This window comes from Megalobrama amblycephala, linkage group LG2, assembly GCF_018812025.1.
Source record: "Megalobrama amblycephala isolate DHTTF-2021 linkage group LG2, ASM1881202v1, whole genome shotgun sequence".
Lineage (NCBI taxonomy): Eukaryota > Metazoa > Chordata > Actinopteri > Cypriniformes > Xenocyprididae > Megalobrama > Megalobrama amblycephala.
The window spans coordinates 56,830,392-56,855,677 of NC_063045.1; the positions used below are offsets into that span (position 1 = coordinate 56,830,392).

A 25,286-nucleotide genomic window follows, 5' to 3' on the forward strand; every position below is an offset into this window, starting at 1 on the left:
TGAGATTCGCCTGTTCTTCGGAGGTCTTTTAAACAAATGAGATTTATATAAGGAGGAGGAAACAATGTTGTTTGAGACTCACTGTGTGTCATTTCCATGTACTGAACTCTTGTTATTCAACTATGCCAAGGTAAATTCAATTTTCCATTCGATGGCACCTTTAACATACCCAAAATGCTAAACAATCTTTATTTGCCTTGATAAGAATGTATAAATTCATTAGATGAACAAAAGTTAAGTTTTCAGTTGTTAGTTGAGTTAAGTTAACACATTGACTGTAATATGTCGCCTTTTTTAAAAGTTAGGTCAGCTTTTTTTGTTGTTTTACAGTGATGTTATCTGAGACATATCATCTCAATTGTAGCAAAAACTAACAAACCTGTGGGATATCCTTCACGGATCTGACAGTGTGAGAAAGTTAGCGCACACATTTGAAGCAGACAGCTTACAATGGACCTTATCTGTATTGAGTGTTTATGATAGATAAGGTTTGGGGAAAAGCCTGCCTGCAGTGACAGCCATCAGACGGTCAGAGTGTTCTGATAGAAAGCCTGGACACATCTTGAGATTGTTAACAAATAGACTGCTTCATACAGATAAGCTCGACAGAGATTCAGTACAATCGCAGTTTTTCAACATACGAGACTATTTGAATACGCTATAGGAACAGCTTTGTTTGGTTTGAGTTCCAAGCATGACCGTTTCATAATCAGCTTGTATCATCAGCTTGGCCTGAATTAGTTTTTTGTCATCAGCATGCAATATTAGTTTTCTATTTAACTGTTACCTATTTAAATCTCTGTCACGGTAAGGGCAAGATTTGAATAATTCAAATACATTTGTACAGTACAGGTCGATGACGGAAGAAGGACAGAAAGGCTTTCATTTGAGATGGAACATTTTAATTTCTAACCGCCTGCTATACAGTATTTTCTTTTGTTTTGCATGTTCCGCTCTAAAATTGGAAGTCAAAGAAGAAGTAATTATCCCTCTAAATTGAGCCATTTCACATAATTATTTCTTGGAATGTAATGTTTTTTACTGAGCTACAAAGAACATTGAAACTTTCCATTTTATATGCCGTTTGTGTCGCATAATGGGTTTTCCCATCAGCTCCAGACTGCGCTGGTTAATTTGGGAAGAGGTCTTGTTCCCTCTGAGAGCACAATTTAATGAGGGATATCATCCAACTGAGAGAAGTTATATTTATTTATATATTTTATATTTATTAATGTATTTGTCTTTCAAGATTTGTCATTGTATACACTTGATACAAATGAAGAATGAATGATGGCCGTTATTTTTGTAATCAAATAAAAGATTACACACCTCATTATCACACCTCAATATATGTGTATAGTTAAATATTAAAATATAAATATATATATAGAAAAAATTACACACACATTTTTCATGTAAATTCAAAAGTATACAATTATTTATTAAATATAAAATTCTATACTAAAATTATAAAAAAATATTTCTTGAAAAGATGTTTTATATAAAAATATTTGTATTATATTTATAATTTATAATGTATTTTATATTTTTCATTTTTATATTTGTTTTTATACATTTACATATATATGCACATATATATATATATATATGCACACATGTTATTACATGTTTAAAATGTATAAATATCATGCCATGCTCTTTCGACTTGGTTCAGTAAAGAAACCAGCAACAACCTATTCATATATTCACAAGTGCAAAACTCCAGTCAGTGGTTGTAATCACTCTAAACAAATGTGATTCTTAAGTTGAATCCATAAAATTGAGATTATACCAGGCAGCACTTTACTAAAATAAACTACTGGGTCTTTATGCCTCTTTTTTAATCTGTCTGTGACTGTTTAAAGTTCATATAGCTCAAAACAGAGAGCACTTAATTCTTTGTTGCTCCCCAGATGACCAGTTCAGCCATATGAGTGTGAAAAGAATTATGACCCATTTTATGGGGCAAGTTAGTTACTCCTTTGTTTATAACTGAATGTGACTAGTGTTGTGAGAACAGTGTAGCAAATGTGAAATTTATGTACAGCCTCAGGCAATGGTGATTTTTTTTTTAGTTGAGTTGCATTCCTAGTCTTATCTGTAAATCTTTATGTAGCCGTAAACCACAACCCAGGGCCTGTATAATGCACATACGTGAAAAAGCTTCACATCGTGGAACCGTTGTTCTGCAGGACACGTGATCATGAGCAAAGGGAGGATCTGAATGAAGGGTGACCTCTACTGAAAGACAGCGGACTACGTGACTTACATCACCCAACAATCTAAGGTCAAAGGTCACAACTGGAGTGATACACAGTGACCCCATGAAGTACTTGGACACTTAAATGATTAGTTCACTTCAGAATTAAAATTTCCTGATAATTTACTCAGCCCCATGTCATTTGAGATGTTTATGTCTGTCTTTCTTTCTTTTTAAGGTTTTTGAGGAAAACATTCCAGGATTTTTCTCCATATTGTTAACTGATGAAGTCCACTATGGGTTGAAGGTCCAAATGTCAGTTTTAGTGCAGCTTCAAAGGGCTCTAAACAATCCAAAACGAGGAATAAGGGTCTTATCTAGCAAAACGATTGGTTATTTTCTAAAAAATTATATATTTTTAACCACAAATGCTCATCTTGCACTGCTCTGAGGTGCGTCACGCATTACGTAATCACGTTGGAAAGGTCACGCTTGACGTAGGCGGAAGTACCGATCCAGTGTCTACAAAGCGAACATGCAAAGACTAAGTCAAACGGCCTTTACAAAAAAAAAGTTAAAACAACAATGTCGGACGATTTTGAATTTGAAGTTGAAGACTCCAAACTTTTGAACAATAGTGTACTTGTCTAAATACATTTGAGGTCATTGAGTGCACATTAAACTCAGCAAGTCATCTAGTCTCATAATGCAAAGCAAAACAGTTCTGATCTACTGTAAAACACCCATTCGAGAGTAGCCAAATTTCCAACATCAAAAACGTAGATTTCATGGAACAGATTCCATGTTGGCCATTTTAAAATTTACAGACAATAGCATGGCAGGGTTTGCACGAGTTAATGCACTCTAAAAGCCCTATTTCCTCAGTGGGAGAGTTGTTATTCTGCCGATGGGACGGCTGCCGCTTCTGTCGCTGAAAAGTCCACTCCTTTGGTTCCTCGCAGCAAGACAGCAGTCTATATTGGGCGGCGATTGTTCTCAAGACAATATGACTTTTTAAAGGGTGCCACTGCAATGGTAAGTATATATATGAAATATTGTTATCCTGGTTCAGAGAAATCAGAGCGGTCAGGCTGTCTAACCACAGTCACGCAGTGGCGCCACAATCCCGTGGCCAGCTTCCATGCTTGTGCCACTCAAGGGACACGCAAAGAGCAGCGCCCACGGGTGTGTGGATTGTGAACTTGAGCAATCATCTGTAACAAAATAATTTATTCTTTCTCATACTGACATTTCAAGGTGGACAACCGTTTTCTCTAATGTGATGGATAGGAAAAAGTTGGGAATCTTTTGTAAATGACTGATCAGTCTCTTAAAGTCAACATGAAATGTTCACAGCACCTTTATTTGATGTATTTCTGAGCTCTCTTACTCCATACGGTGAAAAACTGTAATAGATCCAATGGGACATTTCATGTAATTTTACAAATACTGTTAAATGTACAGTTTTTGGAAGTGATATAACCAAGCCCCTATTGTAATTGTTAGTTTTCTTATTATTCTTCCTCCCCAATGGGAGTCTATGGCAGCCCTATGAACAAAATATTAAAAAATGATGAAAATTGGTACACTAGTAGTGATGCTACCGACTAACTTTTCTGAGATCTGAAAAATGGCTATTTCTGCTTTTTGAACAGAAAATTAGAATCTTGGCGTCTATGAATTCCTTGGATCATACCGAATCCATGGATACCAATTTTGCCAGGATCGGACAAACCGCTGGTTCGCCATTTTGAAATGTGTCATAAATTGCAAGATCTTTTAAACGATTTGATATATCGGCACATAATTTGGTAGAGTTCATTGAAAGCATGTCCTGAAGGTACCTGAGAAGTTTGAACAGCACCATCTAGTGATCCAGAGATATAAGGGTTTTTTTTTTTCAAAAAACATTGTCTAATCATTGTCCATAATCTATGCCATTATGTTCCTTGGTTTATGCAGATTCCAACCATATTTCATTTAGCATTTTCCATCGTTGTGCCTGTCTGCCATATTAAAGTAAATGAATTTTTTGGGGGGGGGGGGGTTTGCTGCTACTCCTACAATGTGTCCACTTTTGCTCAAAATCTGATCAGATAATCTTTTGACTGAGCCACACAGAAATGATAGAACTGATTTCTGATATTCGTTAATGTTCTTGAGAAATACCTCTCTGAAGTTGACCATGTCTGCGTTTGTTGTCTTATGCTAATTAGCTTAGCATGCTAATTAAATAACATCATAGGCCATTCTTTCTAATGTGGGATTTTGGCTATCAGATTAAACAATTTATATTAGCAGCCAAGTTATCTTAACATGCTAATTGACTCAAATGATAACTCATGCTTTTGCATGCTCATTCTTGCCTTGGAAGCTCTCCTCGGCAGCCTGGTGAATGTGCGTCAACTACTGATGAGCAATGAACTATTGACTAGAAAGTCAGGGGTTTATATCCCATATGGTGCAAAGTTCAAATTGATACTGATATGCCAAGTACACACAAGAGTTTATTTGGCTCTGTATTGTTTTCTGTTATTTAAAAGTAAGAAATCATAATGTCTAGGATGATCCTTCTCACCTACAATCTCTCTTCCGTGTCAAAACAAGAGTCTGTCCTCTCTGTGTTTAGCAAAAAATTTCCAAGCTAAAGTTCATTTAAATCCAGTGTTTGACAACGTCTACATTTTTTTTTATTTGAACAATTATACCTTTGTTCTGTTAAAACATTTTTTTTTTTTTTTTTTTTTTTTTTTTTTTTTGAATTTACAGAAATCAGTGTCTTAGGATGGGCATCTGTAACGACCTTCCTGACATTCAAAGATCTGAAAGGCCTACAACATACCATCCTTCATGAAAACTACAGAACATTTCAAAACTTTACAAACCAAAGTATTTTTAGCTACTTCTTGAACCCTAGGAGGGGCTTGGCCCCATTATTGCTGCTAGCAGCTATATTTTACAGTGAAAACCCGTAAACTGACTTTCCCAGAATTCTCTATGCGACAGCTCACATTTGATATTTTTTTATTGAAATAACTGTTTTGTTCTTTTTAGTTATGCACATTACATCTAATATACATCTAATGTTGTCACTAAAAAAAATGCAGTAAACATTGATTTAATGTGTTTTGATGGTTTTGTGTATGTATGACATGTCTGTCTTTATTTTATTATTTACTTCAGCTTGTGGAAAAGCTACTTTTGATGAACTTTGATTCATCATGTGGTTTTCTCTTTACCACCTGTGCTTTTAAGGTGCTTGTCAGTATATTATAGATTTCAGTAATTTGGTATATTATTTCAGTTAATTAAATATACAGTATATTACTGTAATTTAAGGTCAATCTGTAAAACTTAAAACATTGCTACCATATATTTTACAGTATGATAAAGTTCGGGCAATCACATCTGCCTTTTTTTAACCACAATTTTCACAGATTTTTATTTACAGTGAGAATTAATTGGACTGTGAAAAGTGGACGTACCAAAATGGAGTCAGCCAACAAGAATAGTTGTTTTTAGAGGGGGAACAAGTGAAAGATTTTGAAGACAAAATTTTTTCTTTGGAACATCACACACAATGGATCATTTACAATAAAACCAGGAATTTGTATTAAGAAAGTAAACGAGGTCAATTTTTAGTTTTGTGTTGACTTTTAGGGTACTCTGGTGCGCACTATTTTTGGCTTTAATACACATTTCTTGGCCTCAAAACGGCTGCAAACACTTTCAATTCACCAGTCCAAACGCATAATATTAAAATGGGTCAGCTGCCCTGCCTAAATATGACATCTTTCAAACCCCAAAATGTAGCCGTGCTCCTGTTTTTCGAATCAAGGCTTCCCCCTTCAGACCACCGGCACCCCGAAGAGAAACCACATGAGGGAGCGGGACCGGCCTGTAACCAGGAAGAACAGGGAGGCTGTTTATTTCTGGTGCATCTCTACTGAATGACTCACACGTTGGCTGCAAAACCGGTTCAGTCTCCAACAGCTGAGCATGTGCCAGCTCCAAAGGCATATAACTTGTGCGCTGCCCACCCGCTCCGCTTTACCCCCGTCTCAATCGCAATGCTCGTCATCTGCCTATTTTCTCCTGCGTTTAATCCCCCTGTAATCATCAGATGCAGCGTTTTACAATCAACATCGGATCTGACCTTGAGCAGGTTTAGAAAAGGCCAGACACATTAGTGGATGGGTACGAGGCCGGGCAGGGAAGAGAGAGAGAGATTAAGCATAAGTGGGCGGCTCTCTGCTTCACTGGAGTTGAAACACACATGCGATGTCCCTATTATAGAAGACAGCAGGCCACCAAGTCCAAACAAGCACTGCAAAGCAAAACAAATCCACATTAATAGTAGTATTATTAATGGTGTAAAAAGTACTTGAGCACTGTGTCAAAGTATTAATCAACTAAAAGATAAATTATCAACACTGAAATAAATTTGGTGTAGAAACTATTTTCTCTCAGAAATTAGAAATTGCACAATTACAGGCAAGTATTTCCAATCAGCATGCTTGTTGACTCTACAAATGAAGTGATGATTTGTCTGAGTGGGAATATAGACATTTTCCCATAAAATATTCATACCAAATTGACAAGTGGGCAGTCATTCTGGATTAGATGGAGATGTGCTTTTAAGCACATATATTGAACTTTCTCTTGTAAAGTACCTTTTGAAAGTTTAGCAAAAAACGTTCTCCAATAATTTTTGTTTTATTTTCCAACTTCAAAAAAATCTATTTTTACAGTGTAGCTAAAACAAAGATTACAGAAAGTAAAAAGGTTGTTGCATTTTTTTAATAGCGTATTTAAAAGTAGTCTGACACCAGTTTTAAAAAAAACAAAAAAAAAACCTACCAGTCGATAAATGCATTTATTACAGTTTTCATGCTAAATACTGGTTGTGTAGCTACATTGTTTTCTGTATATCATACTATAAATAAACTTGCAAATACAACAAATGAAGCTGCAATTACAAGAATAAACATTATGTGTGCTATTCACACTTAATCTTAACAAATGCAACAAGTCAGGGCCTCCAAATCCATCCTTATTTTAGGCTTGACCCTCTATGTACAAAGCAACACACCATGTATATGGAATATGTTATTCACTGAAATCTGAAGCATCATCTGTTTTGTAACTGTGACATGGACAAAAATTGAAAAAGGGAGAAAAAAAAAAAAAAGGTTAAATATTTCCAATCAGCGTGCTCGTTGACTCAACTACAAATGAAGTAATGATTTGTCAGAGCGGGAATATAGACAAACATTTTTCCTCATCAACATTTTCCCCATAAAACACTGACAAAACACAAAGTGACACGAGGGCAGTCTAGGATTATATGGAAATGCACTCTCTCATGTACACTACCTTTTGAAAGTTTGGGGTCAGTAAGATTTAAAAAAAATTAATAATAAAAAAGAGAGAAAGAAATTAATACTTTATTTAGAAAGGATGCATTAAAGGCACAATATGTAAGATTTTTAGATTAAAATATCCAAAAACCACTAGAACAATGTTATATATTTTGTTGATTTGTGTACATACATTATCCCAAACATTTGCAACAATGTTTAAATCCAGAGAAATCAGCCATTTTAACAAGGACACGGAGCGTGTCATTTTGTCGCCTGTCAATGACGTCATATCCGTGCTACCCTCGATTTTAATTTCGTAGAAGTAAACGCATTATAACATAACTTTCAACACACTCAAATGTATTAAGTATTATGTAAAACAGTGCTGCGTCACCCCACATACGCAACGAAAAGAGCAAAAGAGGCCGACTGCAGCAAAAGCATAATAAAAGCTACGCTGGACTCCCCCGGCTCTCTGCTCACCCTGATTCATGCCACAGTAATGTTAATAAAACGTTATTACATTAGCTCACCATGAACATGATTTCTACCCAAGTGCGTCAGATTGTTTTCCATCGGCTGTGGAGGTGAAGATGACAACTCCCATGATTCCACACTCATTCACAGCGTCATAAGGCTTTGTTTTGAATAGGCGACCTCTTTTGGCAAAAATTACATACTGTGCCTTTAAATTGACCAGAAGTGACAGTAAAGACATTCAGTGTTAGGGACAAGCAATAATAAAAAAAAAAGATTAAAGTTGTTAAATTTCGAGAAAAAAAGTTTAAATAAAATGTTGAGAATAAAGTCATTAAAATTATGAGAAAAAACTTGTTAAATTTCAAGAAAAAAGTTGAGATAAAATGTTGAGAATAAACTCGTTAAATTACGAGAAAAAAGTCGTTAAATTACGAGAACAAATTCGTTAAATTATGAGAACAAATTCATAATTTAACGAATTTGTTCTCGTAATTTAACTACTTTTTTCTCGTAATTTAATGACTTTATTCTCAACATTTTATCTCGACTTTTTTCTTGAAATTTAACGAGTTTTTTCTCGTAATTTAACAACATTTTATTTAGACTTTTTTCTCAAAATTTAACAACTTTAATCTCAAGATGGTTTTATTTTTTTATTATTGCTTGGCCCTAATCCTCTTCCGTAGTGGTAAAAAAAAAAAAAAAAAAAAAAAAAAAGTAACCTAGTCCTCTGATTAACCCCTAGTAGATTACAATAAACCAAGTGCCCAAAATATAGGACAAAAATAGGATGTCTTTGGTAGGTTAAATATTCAATATTAATATATTCAAACATAAGATTTATGTTATTTTAAACATTTCAATTAAGTTCAAATAAAAACATATGCATCAGGGAGGGAGGTTTAGAATTAACGAAAGGCTTTATACCCATTTTGGGTCTCTGATTCAAATCATCAGCTTTTACTAGACTCTCCTTAAATAGAGTCTATGGTCATTATTTAATAGGATAAACCTGATTGTTTATTATCTCATCGCCTTTTCAGTAGCCTGCCGTAGGCGCTAATGAGCAGGCGCCTTGGGTTTCAACTCTTGCCAACCAACATAAGACTGTATTCCCTCAACAACCAAACCAACCAACAAAAATGAAGACGTAGCTGTGACAGTCTCACAAATTCCCAATGAAGTCAGCTCTCAAAGCCCCGGTGGGCAAGTCCCAGTTCGTGGGAACGGCTGAGGTGACAGATCCCGGCATCTCTTCCCATAGAGCTCAGGGACAGAAGACATCACTTTTCCTGACCTATAGTCAGTTAGACATGATGAGCTGCTTTCAGCAGTCAGCTGACCCGCTACGAACCAATCCGAGCAAAAGAAAACCCATGCTGGAGGTCATGGAAAACCTTTCCCTGAGAGGTCCAGATTTACTTGCTCAGCAGAATACATAAAATTGTTCTTGGACGACGCGTAACGAGGGAGACGGACATCACCAGGCCAACATGTCGCCCTCAAAAATGCATTTTTATTCACTGGAGAAATCTGTGGCTCGGAAGAGTTCATATGCGTTTCTAAAACGGATGAGCTTGTGTTCGAACGATAGTAATTGGATCGTATACACTCTAAAAATAAACTTAAAATGGATGGATACGCCAGTCTTTTTAACAAATGGTTCCCTCCAAGTTTAAATTACCGTGTGTGAGGGAAATGTTTTAGAAGGTTTTGAAATTTGTACGAGTAGGCCATGATCGTGTGGCTTTGACTTAAGATACACCAAAGTTAAATATGCTCCAAATTACAGTCGTTACGAGACCCTCAAAGCCAAAATTAGAGGGCGAACGCCCAGGCGGTACTATTGACTTCTTTATTGAATGGCTGCTCTGTATAATTAGCAAAGCAAACTAATCCATCTGATCTCAACCATCTGAGCGCATTGTGCTGCGATTCAGATGAAGTCTCGTGATCATGGCACCTAATCTACAATCACCCGGTAGTTTTGTCACAAGAGAGCTTTGATGTGCGTCTGAGGTCCATTCAAGGTTTTTGGTTGGTTTCTAAAGCGAAACATTCATCCGACGGAGGATGCTGTCCCTGGAGACTCTTTTGACAACTGAGAAGGAAGCCATTACTGCCACTACGGCCTGACGTTAATGACAGGATGACCTTTAACCTCGGTTTTCACTCATCTAAAGCACGCCAGTGATTTTCAGTGTATCGTATTACGACATTTGACCACATTTCGACATCAGATTTCAGCTCTAGATGAAATTGTTATTGTTTTCTGTTCTATTTATAAACGCTTGTCTTAAAATATCTCAAAGAATTGTCTCAGTGTTTTTCCTACATATGATTTCAGGAACCAGACCCAATTTTCTAAATAATGTGAATATAGCAGAAAAAAAAAAAAGTAAAAATAAAAACACACAATACAATAACACACAAACACATATACATATATACATTATATACATACATATACATATATATATATAGTATAAAAAAAACACTAATTATTTTATTATTACATAGAATTCTAATAAAATTATCACAAAACTGTTCAAACAACTTGAAGGGTAATATTCCAGGTTTTTTTAAGTCATTTGAAGTCACTGACTTCAAACTGTATTAGTTCTTGCTTCTCGTAAATGATTGCGAAGATGGTTGAAAGTTTGAATACACACAAATACAAAACTTAAATCTTAAATATCTAAAGAACCATAATGCTCCCATTTCAACAGAAGTTTCAGAATGACTTGAAAATACGGATTTTTGGGTGAACTATTTCTTTAATTTCTAAAATGTTTCCATTGTCTCTTAACTAAAATAATTAGGCACTTTCCTAATTTTAATCACTTTATTAATTTTCATTAATTCCTGTAAATGTAAAAAAAAAAAAAAAAGTTTATTTTTTAATATAAATAGTACTGTCATGTGTGTTGGGGGTGAAATAACCATGCTTATTTGTCCCATTTCAACAGAAATTCATCACACCTTGCTTAATTTTTTGGCCTAAGATGTTTAGATGTAGCAGGTAAAATTAAAAAAAAACAAACCAACAAAAAAAACCCACGTGGCTTTATTTCCATCTTTGGTCTGCTGGCCCGTATCCATGACAACAGTTTCTGTGCTGATGTTCTGTGTAGGATTGTCCTTACCTCATGCAGCGCCACCTCTGCTTCCAGACAGAGACACACTGACCAAATTATCCTCACAGCGGCCCAGATACGCATGGAGTCATCGGTGTCAGCCTCTGCAGAGCTGCAGTCACATGTTTAATTTTGGATAGTGTTATAAGAGGTGATGCTCAACACATTCAGCCATTTAAAGCCTTCCTGTCATCTCACTGTCACATCGTTTTGACAGCTGAATCGATCCCACATAGGCAGACATCTGGCCTAGGATCAAACTTTTCCAAACTGAGCAGATCTTTGAAAAGATGTTTGCAAAGTTTCCTTCACACACAAATTCTGCCACAGATGTGAACTAGTATCCAATTTGAGATTCGCTTTTGTGTTTTAATGTTTAGTTTCCTTGACTTTGCATGGATTCTGAAGGAATATTATTAAAAGTTATGGTATTTAACAAAAATCTCTCTTTTCCCTGACTTCTGCAGTCTTTTTGAAAACTTTGATTAAAACAGCAAAACAGCTTTTCTATGAATAATGTCTCCCTCTAGTGGCCAAGACTGAGAAATCACCGTTTAATCTTATAATCAACAAAATAACATGCCACTAAACAACAGGGAAGAAAGGGAAAAAAAAAAAAAAAAAAAAAAAAAAAAACTAAATAAAAAGTTGCTCACAAAAAGATTCTTCAAATGATACATCACAATTATTAAATTATGGATCAAGTACATTCATAATCAGAATTTTAATTATAAAAAAGGCTCAGCATGAACATTATACGATACGGCTTTTATGTGGAATTAATAATAATATAATTATTACATTATATTATTAACATTCCTATTATTTATCATATATTTAATATAATCTAGCAATAAGTGACCTTAAAAAGCTGGAAAAAAATTGCAATCCCATACTGTTTCAGAAAAATTGAGTTGCATTACCTGGAATCAGTTTAAAAACAACCACGTAAAGACATGACTGCAAAAAAAAATTAAAAATGCTACCGCAGTATGGGTGGGTGATATTCCAGTAGACACGATTAACAGTAGAAATTTGTCAACTGGTAGAGATTTGGGACTATCTGGACTGCATCTATTGTGGTTACGCTCACGTGACGTTGCTGTTCTGCATGGTCACCAAAGCTTATCGTTTACATGCGTTTTCAAGCATTGCGGTTTAAAAACAAGAGATTTAAAGCCGTTGAAGCGCAGTAAGCAGCGAAAGAGAATTGATTTCGCTATATGTGCGAGTTCCTTTTGCCGCGTAACTGGGCTTGAACGGTTAAATACACATACGTGTCAAAATGCCATGTTTACAAGTATCCTACACAAGAAAGTGGCGTCGATGCATACCCTTGCGCCGCGCTGAAACGTGTGTCGCAGGCTATGACGCAAATCTTCGTTGACAGAAATGTTGAAATTTAATATTTATTATACACATTTTTACAGCATTGGAAAATGTTAAGAATGTTTGTGTCATGTTTGTCCTCCTACAGAAACCATATGAAAACAAAACATTTTTTTCCATTTTCATACATTTTTGAAAAAGCTCCAGGGAGCCACTAAGGGGGCGCTAAAGAGCTCTAGAGCCGCAGGTTGCTGACCTCCGCCCTAACAGAACAGACCTGTGACCCCCCAATTGAGAAAGATAGTGGACCTTTCATCTCAATGTGGCTATGAAGATGACTCTGCCGTTTAGTCAAAGAGACGAGCGAAAATGATGTTTTTACTGTGCATTTACAATAAATAGTACTTTGGAATGTTATTTCAAATGCAAAATGAACAACTACAATGCAAACTATTAATATTAAAGACATAACACATTTGCAATAATAAAACAACAAAGTATCCCTAAAAAAAAAATCTAAGCCTATTCATGACCTGAAATGTTGTACATGCTTCACGGCCAGTTCAGTTCAAGCTTCCGTCCAAAACTTTAGCACCAACCGGACCTACCATTCCATACGTTTGAAATGAGGTTTACTGTTCATTAGATCAGTTTGTCTGATCGATCGGATCTTATGTGCAGCCAAATCTTCAGCAAACAGTCTACTTGAGTCACAGCTGCTCACGAGTCTCCGGTCATGATGGAGATGAACTCCTCTTGATTAACTGAAAGACAGTACAAGAACAAATGTGATCACTTAAATTCACTTTGCTTTTAACCTACTTGTTCACAGCACAGACAATTAATATTTTGCTGATTAAATTACATATCATAGCTCTTCACAACGCCAAAGGACACACAAACAGCTTTCAACTCAGCCTTCATTTCCACTGTTCCCATTTTTGTTGGCTGCAATACATTAATTTGCTGGGTCTTAATTGAGAAAAGCACTTTGGGCCAACTGGGAAAAGCACAGTAATTACTTCCATTCATCAGAGGCAATAAAAATAGCACTTTGTTCCTCTCCCTAGATAAAAATCCAGCAACTTACTCTCTCCGTCCCCATCGGTGTCAAATTCATCAATCATGGCTCGCAGGTCTTCGTCGCTCATGTCTTCGCCCAGTTCACGAGCAACTCGCCGAAGGTTTCTCAGGCTTATCTTTCCCGTTTCATCATCATCGAACAGTTTAAACGCCTTCATTATTTCCTCTTTTGGGTCTCGCTCCAATATCATGTCTGTCACTTTAAGAGAATGATATTACTGTCTGGAGTATAAACGCTAATGAAGTATTCACACAAAGCAAGCAGAATATTTATTATGTTACATACATTTATGTGCTCCAGATTTCAGCAGTATCATTCCTGCGAAGCATTTCGTAGTCTAGGCCTATTGATGAGTAGTGAACTTAACTTACCCACTTCTTTGAAATCTTCAAAAGTTATTTTCCCAGTTCCTTCTCTGTCGTAGTCTTTTAAGATCTTCAACACGTCTACTTTCTTCACCTCAAAACCCAGAGCTCTCATCGCCACCTGGAACACAAATTTTAAATATCAGCATTTTAGAGCTACTGTTGTTGATTTTTAAAAGGTGCACTATGTAAGATTTTTTTTGTTCAAAATTAACAATAATCTACATAAATCTATACAATCCTTCTTCCAAAACGTGTTTTTGTCTTACCCTAATTCACTATGGTAAGTGTTTATATTTCAGACCAGGTGGGATGCTTTTCGCACGAAATTGTGTATACATTACTCATCCGTGTGTCTCATTATATCCATAAATAGAGAAAAGTTGCTCCTGCTACTTTGATGCATGTGGGAGTGGCATTGGTTAGTTGTCACAACAAGCGAGAAAGGTTGACATGGAGCAGCTAAATCTCCAACCTCTGGGAATCGGCCATTTAAAAAAAAAAAAACGCTGGCAAAAAGAGAATGCGACAGAGCCCGTAATAAAACAAGAATCAACATTGCTTGGCTTTTCAGTGATAGCGAGAAGTGAGGGATTTGAAATGATGGCATTTATATTGCGCAACAGGTGAGTAAGGTATTTTATTGAACAGACAAATTGCCATATGTATCTCTCTAACAGAGTTAATTGTAAAGCATTATCTACTGTGAAGGGTCATTTCATTATGGCTGTTGTAGCGCTGGAATTAATTTTTAAGGAAGAACAGTGTCTATTAATGGGTAAAGCTACAGTAACGTCTTCAGCTAGTCAGCTTCAGATCCTTTCCATATAAACTGGTTATATGTCTTAAGCCTAGTAGTGAATATTTTATGAGCAGTAGGATAAATCGAGGAATTAGGGTCTTATGTAGCGAATCGGTCATTTTCTAAAATATATATATATTTTAGAAAATGACCGATTATACTTTATAAATATATACTTTTTAACCACAAGTGCTCATCTTGCACTGCTCTGCGTTGTGCCACGCATTACATAATCACGTTGGAAAGGTCACGCGTGACGTAGAGGGAAGTACAGAGCAAGTGCTTACAAAGTGAACGTGCAAAGACTAAGTCAAACGGCCCGTGCAAAAAAAAAAAAAAAAAAATTGAAGTTGGAGGAGAAAATTAGATGGATTTTTCGCCCTACCGCAATATTTCCACCTATGTCATGTGTGACCTTTTCAACGTGATTACACAATGCGTGGTGCATCGCAGAGCAGTGCAAGACAAGCTTTTGGTTTGTTTTTTTAAGCTAGATAAGACCCTTATTCCTCGTCTGGGATCGTGTAGAGCCCTTTGAAGCTGCACTGAAACTGCAATTTGGACCTTCAACCCGTTGGTAGCCGTTGAAGTCCACTATATGGAGAAAAATCCTGGAATGTTTTCCTCAAAAACCTTAATTTCTTTTCAACTGAAGAAAGAAAGACATAAACAGTGAACTAATCCTTGAACAAAGAACTTACAGTTTAAAGTCAACCTTAAAACAAGTCAGAAAATAAAGCCACTACAACCCTGTGCTATGTGCACTAAATATATATATATATATATAAAATATTGCATGAACAAAAGTGGGATCTAGTGAAAGTATCAGAAACTTTTCATAAAAGAAAATGAATTATAGTATGTGTTATTGAAAAATATTGATATGAATTACTTATATATTCATATAACATTCTTTGTTTTGCATTGATATGACACTTCCATTTGCCAAGGGTAATCTGTTCAAATTTCTCAAAATATTTCTTAAATAGATGAACATTTCCAAATATAATGAATAGCCGTTTTGGAAATAAGATATTTACCTTTAATTCATGATAATCTATTTCTTTATCCTTGTCTGTGTCAAAGAGCTCGAATGCCTCCTTGATCTCATCCTTCTGCTCCTCTGTAAGTTCCCTCCTTTTCTTCCTTTTGCTCTTATCAGCAGTTAGGTCAGTCCTAAGGGCACAAAAGTGTGGAAATCAATCATCTCATTCATTCTGATCTTCCATTAGTTTAGATACCATTCAGTCACATACAGACTTGCTACCTGCCCCCCTAGACAGCATTTTGAGGTCTCATAGAACATGTATATGATTATGTCAGGTGGGTAATCAGGATTATGAATATATATGGGATTCATAAAGCAATAAAATGAAGGACATGCGTGCTGGTTCTCTTGTTTGTAAAGCAATATGACTTATTTTTTTTAATAAAACGTTCTCCATTTATTATATGTATAATCATTTTATTATTATAATCACTATTATTACTATCAATAATCAAAACTGTGTCAACAATTCACATGCACTGGCTAGCAATGCTCAACACACCAGCAGCTGGTCTCTAAATACACAGCAAACGACTAAACACCTCATAATTACCTCAGAGACAGACTCATTTTTGCAGTTTGGCAATAAATTCGCTGATATTGAAACCCAAATCCGTACAACAAGATTAGAGTTCGGCTTCAACAGTCCTGCTAATCCCGAACACAGAGACGCCAAGCACAGCGCGTTGCTAGTTGATTTTCAAGGAAACGTTTCCCATTGGCTGCCGCAGTCTGAGCGTCAAAATGACGATACTTGTGATTGGTTGTTTGGAAACAGATTTGCGTTGGAGCCTGTCTCGGTCTGGAATGGGCGGTCTTAATGATGGCGGCGGCACCTCCTACATACAGAAAGAAAATGCAAACCTGAATAAGCCTAAAGTACTCAATGTTCACATCGCTGGAAAGATTTTAGCCATTGTTTCAGCTTTGTAGAGAAAAATGTGAGTTCTGATTGCCATTTCATTGGTTTCTGATTCATAACTTTCAAAGTTTGTTTGTATAATGACATTAGGATTAACAGCTGTTTGAGAAGCCTGACCCCGAATTATCGCACAATAGGTCATATGTGATAATATCATAGTATGCATAAACATTTGAGTTTCTTTAAGAGATATACATGGTCTCATCATATGAAAACAGTTCATATTTGTCTTAATAGTCTTAGACATTTAGACAGTTCACCCAAAAACGGTCTTCGTTTATCTTCGGAACACAAATTAAGATATTAAACATATTTAAATCAGTTCATGTGAGTACAGTGGTTCTACCTTAATATTATAAAGCGACGAGAATACTTTTTGTGCGCCAAACCCCGACTTTTTCTACAATATCTAGTGACGGCTGATTTCAAAACACTCCTTCGAAGCTTTACAAAGCTTCGGAGCCGTCAGAGGTGTAAATGTAATTAGTTACTGTACTTAAAGGGTTAGTTCACCCAAAAATGAAAATTCTGTCATTTATTACTTACCCTCATGCCGTTCCACACCCATAACACCTTTGTTAATCTTCGGAACACAAATTGAGATATTTTAGTTGAAATCCGATGGCTCCGTGAGGCCTCCATAGGGAGCAATGACACTTCCTCTCTCAAGATCCATTAATGTATTAAAAACATATTTAAATCGGTTCATGTGAGTACAGTGGTTCAATATTAATATTATAAAGCGACGAGAATATTTTTGGTGCGCCAAAAAAAACAAAATAACGACTTATTTAGTGATGGCCGATTTCAAAACACTGCTTCAGGAAGCTTCGGAGCATAATGAATCAGTGTATGTTTCGATGTAGGGTATCAGTACTTTTACTCAATGTATTTAGGTACTCTTTACACCTCTGGAAGCAGTGTTTTGATATTGGCCATCACTACATATTGTTGAAAAGTCGTTATTTTGGGGGGGGGTTTGCCGCACAAAAAATATTCTCGTTGCTTTATAATATTAAGGTAGATCCACTGTACTCACATGAACTATTTTAAATATGTTTTGTACCTTTCTGGATCTTGAGAGGTTCGGTGACACTGCTGGCAATAGAGGCCTCACATCGGATTTTATCAAAAATATCTTAATTTGTGTTCCGAAGATGAACGAAGGTCTTATGGGTGTAGAACGACATGAGGGTGAGTAATAAATGACATTATTTTCATTTTTGGGTGAACTAACCCTTTAAGTTAAGCGTTCAATGACACCTAAATATATAAATTCACTCACTTCCTTGATTTCCTTTTGGTCAGTTTTGATTTTAAATACATCCAGCGCTTTTGTTCTTTAATGAAAAACACATTGATACTGTTTTGTTGTAATTTAAAGTTAAACAGCCAAATGAGAAGTTTCTGCTGTTACATAAATAATTGTGTCATCTGCATACATTTGACAACTGACCTCCTTGCAACTTTCAGATAAATCATTTATATTTATATATAAACAGAAAAGCAAAGGACCCAATATTGATCCTTGTGGTACACCGTTTGCATTTTTGATTGAATTTTACACATTGCTGTCTACAAACCAGGTATGATTTGAACCAGTTTAAAGATTGTTGAGAAAAGTTCATTTGTTTCAGTTTATGAGTACTTCATGATTCACAGTATTATAAGCTTTTATTTATGTATATGGCATGATGTAATATAATACAGGGTAATAGTAATAGTTTAGAAACTGAAGTGATGTTGCCAAACATAAATTGATATAATATAAGTAATATTGATTAAAATTAAAGTAATTATATATGACAAATAATTAAATATTACATATAGGCCTAATCGTTGCTGTTAATATTATTATTGTATGTAATATAAACATTAAATAAATGTAAATGCAATATACATTTATGATAATAATGTATAAACGTCAATAAATATAGGAATTGTTGCAATATTTAAGTAATCAAAATGTACTAAAACTCTGGTGACGTAACAGTGTCTTTTATTTAATTTTTACCTTCTGTTGCTATTCATAAACATAATTATTATTGATGATATTTAACAGCAATTTGTTTAATGCTTATCCTCAGTTTAGTAATTGCAGTCAACCACCAATAGAGGACGCCCTACACCATGACAAAACTGACATGGATCCTTTCTATATCCAGTTTGAACAGCAACAGGAAATACAAGTAACTCTTTTTAGACTTTTCACACACACACACACACAAAAATGGTTTTGTGTAGTTAATTTAATATTATAGAATATTAGTATTCTCTTGCTCTAAAAGCATGATCAGTGGCAATATCTTTACAGCATGTTTAAGGAAGTTAGATGGGTGGCTCCCAAACCACATCCTCTGATGAGTGCAAAATGTGTCTCTGGTCTCATGAGGCTGTTGTGGGTTCAAGCTTGAAAGGTCCCAAGGTCATAAAACCACACCCTAATAGGCTCAGTCCTGGACAGAAGTAAAACAGATTAATCCTGTGAGGTGCACTGATCAACGTTAAAGAAATAGGCATAAGGTCAAGTGTAAACTTTATCTTGCATGATGAGTATATACTTGTTTTTTGTTTTGGTTTTTTTTGATCCAGGAAGAACAAATGCACCAAATGGAGCCAAGTTTACTTGTAATAGTTTAAAAAACCAAAAACGAACCCATCATTTCATCATTAACGTGGAATGCGGCAGTTCTTTTTTTAAGCGGACTGCATGATTTAGAGCACTTGGAACCATAAAAGTCTTCCGTGACAACAAAGATTACCTCTTGGCAACCGCTGACATTAGATAGGTGTCGTATTAAGAAACAACAGGACTGTTCACATGCTCGCTAATCATTACTCATATGAGGTGTGAGCGGTAGCTGGCAATGCAGCTTTTGAACAATTTCCATGTAAGCTGATCTCTTGCATGCACGCCAACACAAGGAAGAGGGTTTCAGAAAGTGACGTCTATCTCAAGCATGGTTCTGTTAGTACAGATCAATGGCTATGAGTTAAATAGAACAGAGTTTGTGTATCCCATGAAGCAAGTCTGTGCCTATTGGACGGAGCTGGTCACGTGACAGTCCATTCATTAGCCTACTTGTGCCCGTCACGGTGCAGTGTCTTAGTCATAAGGACCCTCGAATGCCTGGACCATCTGGACTTGTTTGTGTTTTGTTAGATGGTTGTGATGTTGTGTATTAAACAGAATAACCATTTTAAAATATCTTCCGAGTATAAATTAATTTCACATAGATTTACCTGTCATTTTAAGCTCACTCCTATGGTTTACTCTGCTTGACCCTGTTTTATAGTGTGATGTTGTTGTGTGTGAGTTTGTAATGCATCGGTGGGGGAGGTTTGACTAGCTTTGACTGGCTCATGCTGAACAAAAGCAGATGAGGAACTACTGTGATGCTGCCGAGGCTGGAGAGATCTAGTTCAGACCGGTAGCTGGGTGCTGGCTTCAACACTGAAGGGTTCTTTGGCGGTGGGAGGGTTTTTTTTTATTGTCGTCAGTGTGATTAATTTAGGGAAGACAGTCTTCAGAGGTTTCACAGTTACTATTGTAAGAGGTAATTATAGTACGTACTGCCCTGAGATGGAGGAAGTCAAAACTCTGACTGCTTTTTAATCTGCCTGTTGTAAAGGTTATAGAAGTGTGTGCTTATGATTTATCCTGTAGATACTGATTAAACTGTTTGTTATTGTATTTAAAACTGAATAAAATAATGATTACACTAATATAAGCAATCATTCGGTAGATGCTTTTATCCAAAGGTATCATATACAATATGAACATTTATATTTGACATAGATAGATAGATAGATAGATAGATAGATAGATGACAGAATAAAATTATCAATTATTACATTAATATGTATTCATTTAGAATATGCTTTTATCCAAAGTAAGTTTATCATAAAATGTATCAAATGTATTATATATAATTTTTTTATATATTATTTTAATTTATTGATAAAACTATTATATGTGTGTGTGCATGCATATATATATATATATATATATGTATGTATGTGTGTGTGTGTGTGTGTGTATATATATATATATATATATATATATATACTAACACAATAGTTTTATCAATAAATTAAATTAATAAATCACAAAATTATATATAAAAATTTAACATATTGTAACAAATATGTAACATAAATATAACATGATTTATTAATTTATTGATAAAACTATTGTGTGTGTGTGTATATATAATACATCTGTTGCATGAATTTAAACTGAATTTATCAAAATGTAACATTGTAATAAATTTTATGTATAACTATTGTTACTGAATTTCATGATTAATGATTACATATACATTAAAATGTAATAATTTGGAAGATGCTTTAATCCAAAGATACTATCTATCTATCTATCTATCTATCTATCTATCTATCTATCTATCTAAATATATGATTTTTTTTTTATATTTAATCTTTGTTTACCAGATGTGGGCTAATTTATGGGTGTCAGGTACTTAAGTTGAACATCATTTTCCCTGTTTTGTTCATTTTTGCATTTGTGTATTTCTGTTATGATATAAGCGATAAACAGATGCAGTGAGAACAAGGTCACATGAAAGACTAGCATCATTAGTATAGCTTACTGACTCATTAGAGTATGGGTGGGAAAACTATGAGTTACCGTAAGTACAGAACATTTTATTGACCTTACCACTCCTTGAGCTCCTCCCCAAATACCTGTTCTTTCACCTCAGTGGTGGTGTGATGTTCTAGACACGCCCCCTCATTGTTTCTGCATTCTCGTTGGATGAAGTAGACAATGTGTGATGCAGCCATGGAGATGATGGTCTTTGCGGTCCATGAGGTCTCGTAGCTAAGTTTAACATATATTTTAGCAGAGAAACCCACATAAAAACATTTTTAATAAGCTAACACTTTATGTGAGGTCACATAAAAGCTCCTCCAGTAGTCGTATTTATCTAGACATCAGAGGGACGTGTGACTCTGCGGGGCCGTCGCAGTGATAATCATGTGGAGATGTTTTTCTTGTGGCAGAAGGTTAAAGACCACATGCGCTCATGTGGCTTCTCGCTTGCTTTCTCTCGCTGAGAAAGAAGGAAAGGCAGATGTTGTTCCAAATCATGCCGCCACAGGAGATCCTGGGATCCAGCCAATCTTTCCCAAAGCCAAGAAAAACAAACCAGTTATTCTGAGGCCGTCTGATCAATCTTCTGTATGCGATAGCTTATGATATGATGCATGATGTAAAGTTAAAACTGCATTCAGGTCCACAGTGACTGAGGAGTTTAGGACAATTCTATTGGAGAGACAGAGAAATTGACTGAGAAATTTTGAATGAGTGCACATGTCTAATTGGCTATGTTATTGAGAAGAGAATTTTAGGTTAACAGTTTAAAAAATGTTTAAGCAAATTAATTCAAATGAAAAGTAACTTGCATTACTTTAAAAAAAAAAAAGTAACTCAAATATTAATGTGTAAATTCATAAAGTAATGTGATACTTGTTAAAAAAGTAATCTGATTATGTAATGCAAATTACTTTTAATGCGTTACTCCCAACACTGATCCAGGGTTAAAATCCAGACTAAATATGCAATTTTAATATACCAAGAATTGCAACTGAGCCACAAAGAACTTTTGCTTTAAAGAGTTAGCTCACCCAAAAATGAAATTTCTGGCGTTTGGATGTAAGCACAGAAGCCTGCACTGTGTTTCACTACGTCAACTGCATATGACAACAGTTCAAACTGTTAAATAAAGTCATTATTTTTTTCTGTTTTTCAGAAAAAAATAGTTGTGGACTATTTTAATGATGTCTTTAATACCTTTCTGGACCTCAAAAGATGCAATGAGTGTGGTTCAGAAACCCTCGGATTTCATCAAAAATATCTTAATTTGTGTTTTGTAGACAAACTAAGGTCTTATGGGTTTAGGATGGCATGAGGGTGAGTAATTAATGGCAGTAATTTCATTTTTGGGTGAACTAACCCTTTAATGAAAAGCAGGACATTTTGCAACGTTTTTATTTTGTGTTCCACAAGAATGCCACAAAAGTTTCAAGTGACTTGAGATTGGGTAAATGATAATGAGGTGAAGTATGACTTTAAACTTTGAATCTGAACTCTTTATTTTGTGTTTTAGTTAATGATAATAACCCTGCCTCATATTAAATGCCATATATTTTCCCCTATGGTTTGTGATGCAGGACCTGTTTTCACCAAGTGCAACATGTTCCTGGATCAACATCTTTGTTCCTGGAACAACATTTCAATCAACCAATCAGATTTGAGGAACAAGTTTACAGTTTATGTCAAGTTTAGGCTTACAACCAGAGTTAGGTGCTTCAACATCAGTTATTCATCTATCATTTCCCTCTGATTTTAGGGATAAGTTATGAGTAAGGTTAGGTTTAGGGGTTGGGATATAGTTAGGATTAAATATTCGGCCAGGATCAACAAAATATGTTGAGTCCAACTTGGCAAAATCAGGATGTCCGGTTTGTGACACGCTTTTTTAATGATCCAGTCATGGCCTATACATCAACTTCTACATTTTTCCCCCCTCAATTTCTCTTTCACTTAGAAATAGTACAGAAAGAAACTGGATTGTGAATATGATTTCATGTTCACTTTACTACACTGAATAGCAACTTTGCTCTGAATCTTTTTGTAAAATCTGCCAATATAGGTCAAAATGTTTTGGATTCATTTGGCTGCTTATCAGAGGGTTATTTATGAGTGATTAAGGAAGAAGTAAAGCTGTTTTGGATGAGAAAGTAAGGGTTTGACAATCGCCAGGCAGTGAACAACTCATAGGCGCTCAGAACAAAAAGGTCTTCCCATAACAGAACAGACTAACTTGACCTCAAAAGAGTGAACATCAGGAGTTTTATGCCTGCATGTGATTGCTTAAAGGTTGAAATTATTATACCAATACCATTGAAAAAGATGTTATCCTGTGAGAGGAGCATACACAGATTCTCTGTGCTGTGAGAAATGAGCTGATGCTCGCCGATAGGATATCTGGTTCAAGCCGGTTTGTTTTCGCCCTGAAATGAACCTCCTCTGCTTTGTGTCGTTCACACAGGTGTGAAGCCAAACCCTCCTCCTCCCCATCCCGCATGGCTCTGAGCACGTAACACCTGCCTGCTGCTCGGCAGTGGTACAAGATGTTCTTTCGATTACTCCTGGTGCAAAAGAGGAACAACTGCTTTCACTTTCTCTTGCTGCTTGTTTGTTTTGTAATGTCTGCTGTAAGTGCTGAGATCAGCAGTGCAGGTAGCAGGTTCAGGGCGTCTGGTTCATGTGAAGGTATACAAGACAAAAATGCATTTTCCACTTTTTAGGGAGCAAGAAGTTGTGTATAGGATAATATACAGTCAGCTAGGTTAGACGGTCCAAATACTGGGATCTTACATAATAAATGACAAAAAAAAAAAAAATATTATTAGCTATTAAAATGAAAATATAAAAATGAAATCGGAAAATATTAATAAAAACTAAAATAATATCTCAGTGATACCAAAATAGCACAGCACTTGACTGTAAACAGCAAAAGAAGTTGGTTTTGCTGACGTCTGTGCGGAGTGTGGGCATGTGGTTGCGTTTGCAAAATTGCTTAAGTCTCTTACAGCAGCTTTAACCCCTGCTGCATTTCAATCATGCAGAGCCGTTTTTGAGAAAACATAAACATCTCCAGGAGATTGTTGCATCAGAGTGCAAGTCAAACGTGCAGTTAAAGGACAACAGCAGGGTTTAGAATTACATCTGCACTACTGTCTGACGCACACAGAGGTACATAAAATCAGAGATTGCCGAAGAAGATTATCGCCCGCTCTGACATTAAATCCACAACCACCAGCTGCCCTCACGACCTCATGATTCAATGCATTACACTCTTGATTGCAACCAATCAGACCCTGCAGCCCTCAATCATCAGTAAAATAACTGTGTGATTTGTCTTTAATAGAAACTTTCTCTACATGATGTTGTGATGACTGTCAATCTCAGACAAAAAGGCAGCATAAAAAGTATGAAAGTGACAAATGGCTGTAATCAGATTTGTTTGTATTTAGTGGTACATTTAGCTGTTTTGTGATTCTAAAGCATTGTTTGCCTTTGAAATAACATTTAGAAAAGTTTAGATTCAAATTATTTATCTATAATACCTGGCCAATCATGTGAGTGGCCAATCAAAATGTCATGTGATTGATAACTCATATAGCGTGTTTTCAGCGGTGTTGGTTCCGGAAGTATCTTTTCGATTTATTTTTCCCATAGGGATTTCAAAAAAGTCTTTGTTTAAGTGTTATAAGCCATTAACCAAACCAACCAGCTATGATGGGAATCACAACATTAAAACTTTGATTTGAAGCAAAAACGTGAATGGAAATCAGACAAAATTACAAGACTGTTAAAGGTGCCCTAGAACTTTTTTTAAAAGATGTAATATAAGTCTAAGGTGTCCCCTGAATGTGTCTGTGAAGTTTCAGCTCAAAATACCCCATAGATTTTTTTTAATTCATTTTTTTAACTGCCTATTTTGGGGCATAATTAGAAATGAGCCGATT

The 25,286-nt window shown here is 35.6% G+C and overlaps 1 protein-coding gene and 1 long non-coding RNA gene across 2 annotated transcripts; one reads left to right on the forward strand and one right to left on the reverse strand.

Moving 5' to 3' along the window:
* Positions 1 to 12,879: 12,879 nt before the first annotated feature.
* On the reverse strand, positions 12,880 to 16,640 carry cetn3 (centrin 3). The gene is made up of 5 exons (XM_048181112.1): positions 16,362 to 16,640; positions 15,801 to 15,936; positions 13,965 to 14,079; positions 13,600 to 13,791; positions 12,880 to 13,273 (listed from the first exon to the last, which is right to left on the reverse strand). Exons 1-5 carry the CDS (start codon positions 16,376 to 16,378, stop codon positions 13,230 to 13,232), a joined length of 504 nt encoding a protein of 167 aa, XP_048037069.1. The 5' UTR covers positions 16,379 to 16,640; the 3' UTR covers positions 12,880 to 13,229.
* LOC125262376 lies at positions 16,622 to 24,758 on the forward strand. Its single transcript, XR_007183555.1, has 3 exons — positions 16,622 to 16,749; positions 18,818 to 18,919; positions 23,804 to 24,758. It is a non-coding gene; the product is annotated as an uncharacterized LOC125262376 (long non-coding RNA).
* Positions 24,759 to 25,286: the final 528 nt, after the last annotated feature.

Coding starts and splice junctions, on each gene's coding strand:
- cetn3 (XM_048181112.1), bottom strand. Junction 14,080..15,800: donor TAGATTATCATGAATTAAAG/GTAAATATCTTA, acceptor TTTGTGTTCCAG/GTGGCGATGAGAGCTCTGGG. Junction 13,274..13,599: donor CACCGATGGGGACGGAGAGA/GTAAGTTGCTGG, acceptor ACTGTCTTTCAG/TTAATCAAGAGGAGTTCATC.